This window comes from Trematomus bernacchii, unplaced genomic scaffold, assembly GCF_902827165.1.
Source record: "Trematomus bernacchii unplaced genomic scaffold, fTreBer1.1, whole genome shotgun sequence".
NCBI classification, from domain to species: Eukaryota; Metazoa; Chordata; class Actinopteri; order Perciformes; family Nototheniidae; genus Trematomus; species Trematomus bernacchii.
Window position 1 is genome coordinate 1 of NW_022987794.1, and position 10,658 is coordinate 10,658.

Below are 10,658 nucleotides of genomic sequence, written 5' to 3' on the forward strand. Positions count from 1 at the left end.
TATGCATCAGTAACACAAGATCTGAGTACTTCTACTTTATTAAAGTACAGATGTGAGTACTTCTACTTTATTAAAGTACAGATGTGAGTACTTCTACTTTATTAAAGTACAGATCTGAGTACTTCTACTTTATTAAAGTACAGATGTGAGTACTTCTACTTTATTAAAGTACAGATGTGAGTACTTCTACTTTATTAAAGTACAGATGTGAGTACTTCTACTTTCTTAAAGTACAGATGTGAGTACTCCTCCCCTCTGTTAGCACGTTGCTAACTCGCTCCTGGTTGTCAGTGCTCGTCTCTGAGTGTTGTCACGGGGCTGCTGGGTAATTAGTAAACCTAATAAAGTGTTGATTTAATAAAGAGTTCCTGAGAGGTCACGACCTCCTGTTCATCACGAGCATCCAATCAGCAGCAGCTCCTCATCCTGCAGAGCTGTGTCTGGGTTTTATTCTATATTAGAGACATCAGTTTTCTGATGCTATGAGGTTTGTTTAATAGTTATACAGAGACACGGGGATGTCAGCCTTTATTTGGACTCAGATCAACTTGTTGGCGACTGGAAGATCTCGACTTGATTTGTGAAGCGAATTGAATTTGTTATTCCCTTGATTTCTACTGGTTGATGACTCCATTGGGACTCGTTTGGGACTCGTTTGTGACTCCATTGGGACTCGTTAGTGACTCGATGGTCTGAGTGTGTGTTCTCACATGGTTCAGACCCTCGTTAGTGACTCGATGGTCTGAGTGTGTGTTCTCACATGGTTCAGACCCTCGTTAGTGACTCGATGGTCCGAGTGTGTGTTCTCACATGGTTCAGACCCTCGTTAGTGACTCGATGGTCTGAGTGTGTGTTCTCACATGGTTCAGACCCTCGTTAGTGACTCGATGGTCTGAGTGTGTGTTCTCACATGGTTCAGACCCTCGTTAGTGACTCGATGGTCCGAGTGTGTGTTCTCACATGGTTCAGACCCTCGCTAGTGACTCGATGGTCTGAGTGTGTGTTCTCACATGGTTCAGACCCTCGTTAGTGACTCGATGGTCTGAGTGTGTGTTCTCACAGGGTTCAGACCCTCGTTAGTGACTCGATGGTCTGAGTGTGTGTTCTCACATGGTTCAGACCCTCGTTAGTGACTCGATGGTCTGAGTGTGTGTTCTCACATGAATCCGGCGACGAAGGTGTCCGACAGACCGGCGGCTCCTCCTCCGAACGCAGAGCTCGTCTCTCCGAGCCACACGGGCTTCTCTGGAGACGCCTGCTTCACTTTCTGAAACACAAGCACAGGTTAAAACATCTGGAGATCACACATATGTAATCTCTGCTTCAGGTCTTTACCTCCAGGACTTCTAGTGTCTTTAAGGTCAGAGTGTCCAGGATATCTGGGTCCAGGAAATCCTCCAGAGACGTGTCCCTGCCGTTCACATAGTAACTGGAAACAGGACATAGTTAATCATATTATTATCACCTCTTTATTTATTATTTAGTCAGTCTCTTGAGTTTTACACACATAAAATCAAACTCACAGATTTCACTTTTGTAATATCAGACATTTCCTTATTTACCTTCAGATTAAAGCCACATATAACCAAGTCTTATCTGTGACCTTCACCTGAGAGAGTCTCTTCCTAATGTGTTATAGTGACCTCTGAAAAGTGGAGATTAGACCCACCCAGTGATTTATTAAAATAAACAATAAGGAAATACTTCACAACGCACCAGATTAGGAAGTACACAGAGTCCCTCAAGTAATGTGTAAACACTGTGTACTTTATGTGTGTGTGTGAGTGAGAGTGAGTGAGTGAGTGAGAGTGAGTGAGTGAGAGTGAGTGTGTGTGAGAGTGAGTGAGTGTGAGAGTGAGTGAGTGAGTGAGTGAGTGAGTGAGTGAGAGAGAGAGTGAGTGTGTGTGAGAGTGAGTGAGTGAGTGAGTGAGTGAGTGAGAGAGTGTGTGTGTGTGTGTGAGAGAGACTGTGTGTGTGTGTGTGTACTCACTGGTGCCAGGTGCAGGCGTCCACCACCCCCGCTCCACTCTGCAGGAACCTGAAGGGAGGTAACACACATCAAGTTATTTATTATTTACATGTAGTTAAATACACAGCTTTAAGTTTCATTAAACTAAAATACACCATGTATTACAATAAAGATGATGGACATTGGTGACAGGACCATTTTGATTATAATTAGTCTAAAACATGTTCTTATTTTATCCTTTGTCATTAATTGTTTTTTTATTATTATTAAATTTTTCAATTTGGAACAAAACCAATACCTACAGAAAAAATACATTCAAAAAAATTGTAATGGCAATTAAAATAAATATGTATTAATAAAAAGAAACAGAAGTAAAAAATTATCTAGGTACAAATGATGAATGTTTTTAATTCCAGGTTCATCCAGATTTTTAACATTTATTTGACTTAATGCTGTTTCGTTTGAATTCAATTTCATTACTCATATTTTAATGGTATAATCTCAACTAATACATTTTTTAAATGTTGTAAATACTCTAAACTTTTTCGAGGTGGACTTTCCAAATAAACAGTTTTTTTATGGTTGTATTTTAAAGGTGGTGTAGGTAAGTTTGAGAAACCGGCTTGAGATCGCTAGAATTTGAAAATACACAGTCGGAGAAAATCTGCCACTTCCTCACAGAGCCCCTCCTCCAACACACACGAACGCGCACATGACCAATGAGGGCACGAGATAAGTTTGTGCACAGATGGAAGGCTGACAGGCAGGTAGGCCATCCAGTTATTTTAGCCGGGCCGGCTCAGATGATTGGTCGTGCTTTTTACAGTACTACAGCTTCCACAGATGATATTTATTATGGATTTTTTGTCAAAGCACTTCAGATATTCATTGCTATCAGGATGTTAAGAGCATTCCATGGAATATAACAACAAGTGTATCTCCAGCCGGTTTCTCAAACTTACCTACCCCACCTTTAAGTGAATGTGTGAATGTGTGAATGTTTTATTAATATATTATTTGTATTAACCCCACCGTGCCTCTCACCCCTGCAGGATGTCGGTCCGGTGATTTCGAGGCTGACCAACGTCAGGACCGTAAAGCCCGGCGTGTCGATAAAGTTTTGACTCTGACATCATCTCTCTGAGAAGGGCGAAGTCCTTTCCCAGCTGAAACCCATCCACGCGCACCCCCGCCTTCTTCTCATAGCTGTTGGGCTCTGAAACCCATAAAACCAGTTCAAACAGGAAGGACAACTTGAGTTTGTTGAGTGAACATTTTATTCATAAATGTAAATATTTGAAAGCTAAACCTCATATCAACGGATGGAAGAAGGAACTCAACGTTTTTGCAAAATCGCTCCAATACATGACGGACAAAAACGCAGAGAAACTTTTCTCATTATTGGACTTATTTATGTTGCTTGAATAGATGAGAGTAACACCAGGGATGCAAACTCATCAGGTATGAAAAAGGTGACAAGGATCCGAGCCCCCCGACCCCACGGAATATCGGCTTTAAAATGAGGAACAACAGGATGTTAGCAGTCAGAACAACCAAAGCAGTTAATAATAACAGAAACGCCAAAGAGTCACATCTCATAGAAATGTATAAAAGCATTTATTTGAATTGTGTAGCAGTCAGTTTATAATTTTGGCAGCACTGTTGAGCATTTTGAAAATGTATTTTCATGCCCTGTGCAAGGCTTAGTCTTTCTATCTGTATAGCCAGTGGTGTAAAGTAACTAAGTTCATAAACTCAAGTACTATACTTGGGTACAATTTTGAGATACTTGTACTTTATTTAAATATTTCAATGTTTTGCTACTTTGTTCTTCTACTTCCTCTAAAGTTCAGAGGTACATGGTGTACTTGTACTCCACTACATGTATTAATACCTTTAGTTACTTTACAGATGTGGATGAATGATGTGAAATATAACCAAGTGTTAAATCAGACTTTAGTTCCACCTGGAGTAAATCCACAAGCTACCCTGCAGTATACAAAGTCATTCAAACTAGCTGCACCTTTACCAGCTTTGAGAACACTTTCATGATCAATCATTATAAAACATATCATATATATTATTCTGAAATGGACCAATCTGCACAACGACTACTTTTACTGTCTCTACTTTCACTATATTTTGATGAGAATACTTTTCTACTTTTATTTGAGGAACATTTTGATTGCAGGATTGTTCCAACATTCTGGTACTTCTACTTTTACTCAAGTACAAGATCTGAGTACTTCCACTTTTACTCTAGTACAAGATCTATACTTATACCACCTCCGTTTATAGCCTATGAAAAAAACTATTAGAAAACTAAGGCTAAAGCTAACGTTAGCAGATATGTTATGCTAGTTAGCTAGCTCAACGATAATATTGCGACAGAAAAACTTTTCAGTTCACATCACGCTCTGCCGCTCCGACAGGGAGCTCTGCTCTGAACACCTGAACGGCCGGTTCTAACAGCTGTTCACCAGCGGTCCAGTCTGTGCCACAGTGACTCCGGACCACACAGTTAATATTAACGAACGCACCCATAGGTAATGTAGCTGCTGAAGCTAGACCCTCATCCCGGAGCAGCAGAGCCTTATTATACATCGATGAGCAGAATGATGTAATGTAATTGTTTGCCTGTCTGGCCATCCTAATCGGGCTCTTTGAAGATCCAAAAATCCACGGTTTTCTTACATTTCAGATCAGATTGGCAAAAACTGCAGAATTTGTATTGACCGCCATTCAAATGACAGCTTTGTTTTCCCCCAAAAGTGGGCGGAGCCGTAATTTTTGCCCGGAAGTGACGCATGTGTTACTCATCTATAGGACCCGCTCGCTTTCGTAAAGCAAAAACATTTTATTTTTTTATTTTGCTGTATGTTGTTTGTATTTTTGCACTGTATCAACACCAAGGTACATTTATGACTGTTACAATGAGCCTTGATGGTTTGTAAAATAATTGTGTAAGGAAAAAAAAGTTAAAACAGGAAGTTAAAACCACAACAAGTCACTTCTTGTCTGAGAGTCATTTCACACGGCTTCAAAACTGGAAGTGAAACTCAGATAAAAGACCGCAAGAGTTCAATATAACTGGAACTAAAGTGCAGTAAAGAACTGAAGCAGAAGGAATGAATCATTTAATGAACACTGAGGGTAAAGCACCGACAACATGAAGGCCCACAAGGCTCAGAGTGAAATCAATAAAGTTAAATTCACAGGGAGGAAAGAGAAACTCTTAACATTAACCTCAGTGTAAAGTTTCTAAACAAACAACTACATTTAAACTCTTAAGACTACTGTTGTTAACAGCTAACATCTAATAACAGCTAACTGTTAACAGCTAACAGTAAACAGTTATCAGCTAACAGTAAACAGTTATCAACTAACATCTAATAACATCTAACAACTAACTGTTAACAGCTAACAGCTAACAGCTAACAACTATCAGCTAACAACTATCAGCTAACAGCTAACAACTATCAGCTAACAGCTAACAACTGACAGCTAACAACTATCAGCTAGCAACTGACAGTTAACAGCTAACAGCTAGCAACTGACAGCTGTTTACTGTCAGTTGTTTACTGTCAGTTGTTAACTGTTAGCTGTTAACTAACAACTATCAGCTAGCAACTGACAGTTAACAGCTAACAGCTAACAACTGACAGTTAACAGCTAACAGCTAACAACTATCAGCTAATAACTGACAGCTAACAACTATCAGCTAACAACTGAGAGTTAACAGCTAACATTTAACAACTGACAGTTAACAGCTAACAGTTAACAACTGACAGTAAACAGCTAACAACTATCAGCTAGCAACTGAAAGTTAACAGCTAACAGCTAACAACTGACAGTTAACAGCTAACAACTATCAGCTAGCAACTGAAAGTTAACAGCTAACAGCTAGCAACTGACAGTTAACAGCTAACAGTTAACTATCAGCCAACAGCTAGCAACTGACAGTTAACAGCTAATAGCTAACAACTGACAGTTAACAGCTAACAGCTAACAACTATCAGCTAACAACTAACAGCTAACAACTGACAGCTAACAACTATCAGCTAACAACTGACAGCTAACAACTATCAGCTAACAACTGAGAGTTAACAGCTAACATTTAACAACTGACAGTTAACAGCTAACAGTTAACAACTGACAGTTAACAGCTAACAGTAAACAGCTAACAACTATCAGCTAGCAACTGACAGTTAACAGCTAACAGCTAGCAACTGACAATTAACAGCTTTCAGCTAACATATAATGGCTGCTAACAGTTAACAACTAACAGCAAAGGGTTACCAACATCTAACAGTCATTAGCTCACAACCAAAAACAAAAAGCCAACAGTAACCAGCTTGCTGCTCACAACTAACAATACATTTAGACACTTTCTTCAAAAGCGACTTACAGTAAGTGCAATAAACCATAAAGATTCAAACTCAGGACGACAAGAACAGTGCAGATATTCACAATTTGCCAGACAAGTGCTGCTGCATCAGTTTAACGCTCAAGTGCTACTTTTTTTTTATGGCTGAGGTACAAGCCAAACAGGTGGGTTTTCAGACTCTCCACTCCACTAACATCTAACATAAGCTTTCCTCCTCCCAATTTCCGCACTGACTTGTTGTTCACACCGCAGCATTATGAGGATAAACATGGTGCGTCTCCTGAACACGTGGAGAGAGAGTTTACTGACTCAGGAACTGATTTTCTACGGCCCCCAAAGGAGCCATTAGTCTTGAGCCTTTGTTACCCGTCACTATGGAACGTGAGGTACAACAGTCTCACGGCATTTTGTGTTATAGTCACAATTTAAAATAAAAAGGATAGGGTTAGGCTTAGGGTAAGATATTGAGTAAGAACATGTTTTTATGAACCACACAACTTCTGGTATTCCAAGACCCGACCGGACAAAAAGACGTGTTGCAGGCACGAAACATACTACCAATATAAATACATTGCTTTTAAAATCGTTCTGTGTGACACGAAAAAAATGCGAAAATCGTGTTGGTGAACACGAATCAATAGATTACATTAATTTCGTGACTATTACACGAAATGCCGTGAGACTGGGATGTGAGGTACTAGGAAGTCTCAGTTTAAAGTGGACCTGTCATGCTATATTTGAATAATATAGTGTAGGACCATACCTATATAAGGCATATTTATACTTTTTTTTTTTCAAAATACCAAACAGATCATGCATTTTAGCCATGCCTCATTTTGCTCAATTTGACATTTTTTAGCTCTGTTTTAGCAAGGGCTGATTCTGTGAGAACAGCACCACCTACAGGCCTGGCATATGTACTACAGCGTCTCCAGCGCTTTGAACGGCAATGGCCGTGGCTGTCTCCTCCTGATTGGTGGAGTTGGCCCAATAGCCGTAGCGCCACCGTCCTGACGTCAGGACAGTGTTCAAATCTGGATCAGTTTTTATCAGATCCGTTGCAGCCCCTTTTTTAGAGATTTGGATATGGAGGAAAATAGAGAGGGTTGTGTTTTCTGACACTTGGCGAGTTCCCTGGAACACCGGGGACACATATTCATGTAGAAAAGACGTACACAAGTGCATTTTGCATGATAGGTCCCCTTTAAGTTCTGGTGACCCCCCCAGTCTACATATGAAAGTCAGAGTACCGTTGCCCACCTCCCAGTCCATCTGGTACCCTCTGCTAACAACTGACAGAACCCCTGACAGCTAACTGACATTTAACCAATGACAGCTAACAACTGACAGCCTACAACTGACAGCTAACCACTGACAGTTAACCCCTGCCAGCTCAGCGTACCGTTGCCCAGCTCCCAGTCCATCTGGTACCCTCTGGACTCGCAGTACTGCAGCAGAGATCGAGCGTTGCTGCCGTTCCAGATGTTCTCTGAGGTTCTGAGGAGAGCGTTCAGCCCGAAGATCAGATCCAGACCGGAGCAGTTAGAGAAGGAGTGCAGCATGTCCACCGTGTACTCTGAGAGGAGAAGAAATCACTCTGAAATAATGACTCTGAAATAAGATAAGAGATAAGATAGTGAGTGATGTACCTGTGAACTTGACCCTCTTGTACTTCCTGTGCAGATCTTCCCTCTTCAGGAGGATTTGTTGTCGGCTCCACTCCTTCTTCAGACGCTGCTCCAGCCAGGAGGGCAGCAGCCGGGCAGAGCAGGACTTCTCTAGACACACAGAGAAAAGGAAATTAAAGTTATTTATTTTGTATATTTCACTATTCTTAACCTCAGTGCAGAAACCTCCTGATGCCCTGAGGGTTGGGGCAGACTGCAGGACGGGACATGTGTTGGGAAATTATATGAAACTGGATTTAAAAACAATATATATGCATGTATTTACTTTTAGTGGCATTTGAGAGTTTTGTATGTCCAACTAACAACCGAGAAACCATGTGACGTCACCTTAGGCGAAGTGGCCCAGTATCTCAGTGCTTGTTTTTACAAAGAAAATATATTTATTTTATGTGTAAAAGATAAGGTAAAGGTCTATATTTGTATTCTATTGATAAAATAATTTGGAAAACCTCTAAATCTGTGGATCCTGAGCTTCCCTGAGTAAAAAGGGACATGTTATGGATCATTCATATTATCTTACTAGCAGGAAGAATCCCTGACAAACTGCGCAATTAACTAAATAATCGATTCAAACTCAGTGTTTACTCCTCCTTTGAGTTCAGTCCTGAGATATACAAATGGGTTTTAATAATATACATGCAGTTAACTGGCTCTTTTAAATAACTGACATCAACAGAAGAGAGGAACGTAGAACTGGGTATCATCTGCATAGAACAATTCAAATAAGATAGACGTGAAATTAAATCTTAAATCAAACGTTTCGTGTATTCTTTCTGAAGAAGGGAGACCTGTGGTTTCTGAAAGAGTAGCAGTAATTAATATACCATTATATATAATGCGATCGTTCTAAGAGTAAATAAGACCTATCTTTATCATTTTTAGTAGTATCGCTGTTCATGTTTTATTGTTTTTACATATTTTCATTATGTTCCTCATTTGTTATTGTGATTTATTTTCTCATACTGTGTATAAAGCACTTTGGGCTGCGTCAAGCATGAAAGGTGCGATATAAATAAAGTGTATTAATGTTGTTATCCTGAGTGTACCTGCAGAGGAAGAAGAGCCCCGGCGGGTCGGGCTGAACTCCATGAAGTCTTGTCTCGTTCCCCCGAACCGGAGGAACGCTGGACTCAGAGCTTTAGCCAGAGTCCGGACCTTTGGAGAGCTGGAGACCACGACGACAGTTCATATTAATGAACCAATGGGAGCAAAGCAACCAAGAGGAGAGGCAGGATTCATTATTACTGAATGACTGATGCAAAGCAATCACAGAGACGCTCACCACGACTAAAAGTACACACACGATGCTAAATGAGGCCAACGAGACGCGAAACAATCACAAAACCACCTAGAAAGAAGCAGAATAACCAAAAGATGGAAGCTAAACAGTCTCAGTGACTGTGTCTCAGCTGGTCATCGAACACAACAACCAAACGCTCAGGAATACCTAGTATGAATAGAGGATCCACTAGTTTAATGCAAACATCATTAAACATAGTTTTAAAACAATAACAAAAATGCGCAATACAACTACAAATAAATGAAAAAAAGCTAAAATGACCAAAAGAGTTTCAACCACAACTAAATAAATCAAAAACAACTTCAATTGGATGCAAAACAATGAAAAGACCTGAAAGCATTTAAAGCTCTTCATAGAAACACAAACACAGCTTCATGTAGTTTAAGGTCAGATTTATGAGAATTATTTGCAAAACAATCACAGAGATGCAAAAAAGACTAATAAAATGTCACTAAAGCAAAAGGCTAAAGATCATTTAAATACAATCACAGATATGCAAAACTATAATAAACTATAAAGGGAAACGTGTGGCGCAGTGTGTTGGTGTTGGGATCAGGGGGTCACAGGTTCAAACCCCACTGCAGTCAGCATGTCGTTGTGTCCCTGAGACACTTCACCCCAAAGTGCTCCTGTGCCCACAGTATTGAGTATGTAAGTCGCTTTGGATAAAAGCGACTAACAAGTAATGTAATGAGAATATAGACATGCAAAACTAGATGAGAAACCACTGAAACCAGTTCAACCTGAAGATTAAGCACCTTTAAATAAAAAAAACGAATCCAGTCCGAGCAGTATTTAGTTCTGATTTCAGATGAATCACAGCTCATTGACCCTGCAGACCCTGCCCATCTTTAGGTGTATTAATGTGCAGCAGCAGGTCACATTCAAAGGTTTTATTTTCAATTAAATAATGTACATTAAGACATAATTAAATGTGTGTGTGTGTGTTAAGTTGGAGCAGAACAAACCCCAGCAGCGACATGAACTTCTCCTCTGAAGCCAGGCTGGAGTCGATGGTGACGGACAGGAAGCGCCGCTCCACCCGCCGAAACACCGAGGAGACATGCAGCAGAACCGGCAGAACCGGGTGGGAGAACCGGGTCTGGGTCGGTGGTAAGAGGGGGGGGAACCGGGTCTTTGTTTGGTTCTGAAGGAGAGATCCGGAGGACTGGTTCCACATCAGAACCAGAACCAGCAGCTGAACGGACTCCATGCTGCAACTAGTACTAAACTGACAGGCTCACTTCCTCTGTTTACTCACAGTGTTCTATTGTGAAGGCAGGCCCCGCCCCCTCGGCGTCTCATTGGCTGATA

The 10,658-nt window shown here is 40.6% G+C and overlaps 1 protein-coding gene across 2 annotated transcripts; it reads right to left on the reverse strand.

Moving 5' to 3' along the window:
- Positions 1-1,160: 1,160 nt before the first annotated feature.
- Positions 1,161-10,603, reverse strand: hpse (heparanase; the record flags this gene model as incomplete). 2 transcript variants are annotated; one of them, XM_034149831.1, is given in 8 exon segments in its annotated part: positions 1,161-1,267; positions 1,336-1,429; positions 1,991-2,038; positions 3,014-3,185; positions 7,759-7,932; positions 8,006-8,134; positions 9,091-9,209; positions 10,313-10,603. In XM_034149831.1, coding segments are annotated over 8 exon segments (1,088 nt in total), but the record flags the coding sequence as incomplete, so codon positions are not given.
- Between the last annotated feature and the right edge of the window lie 55 nt (positions 10,604-10,658).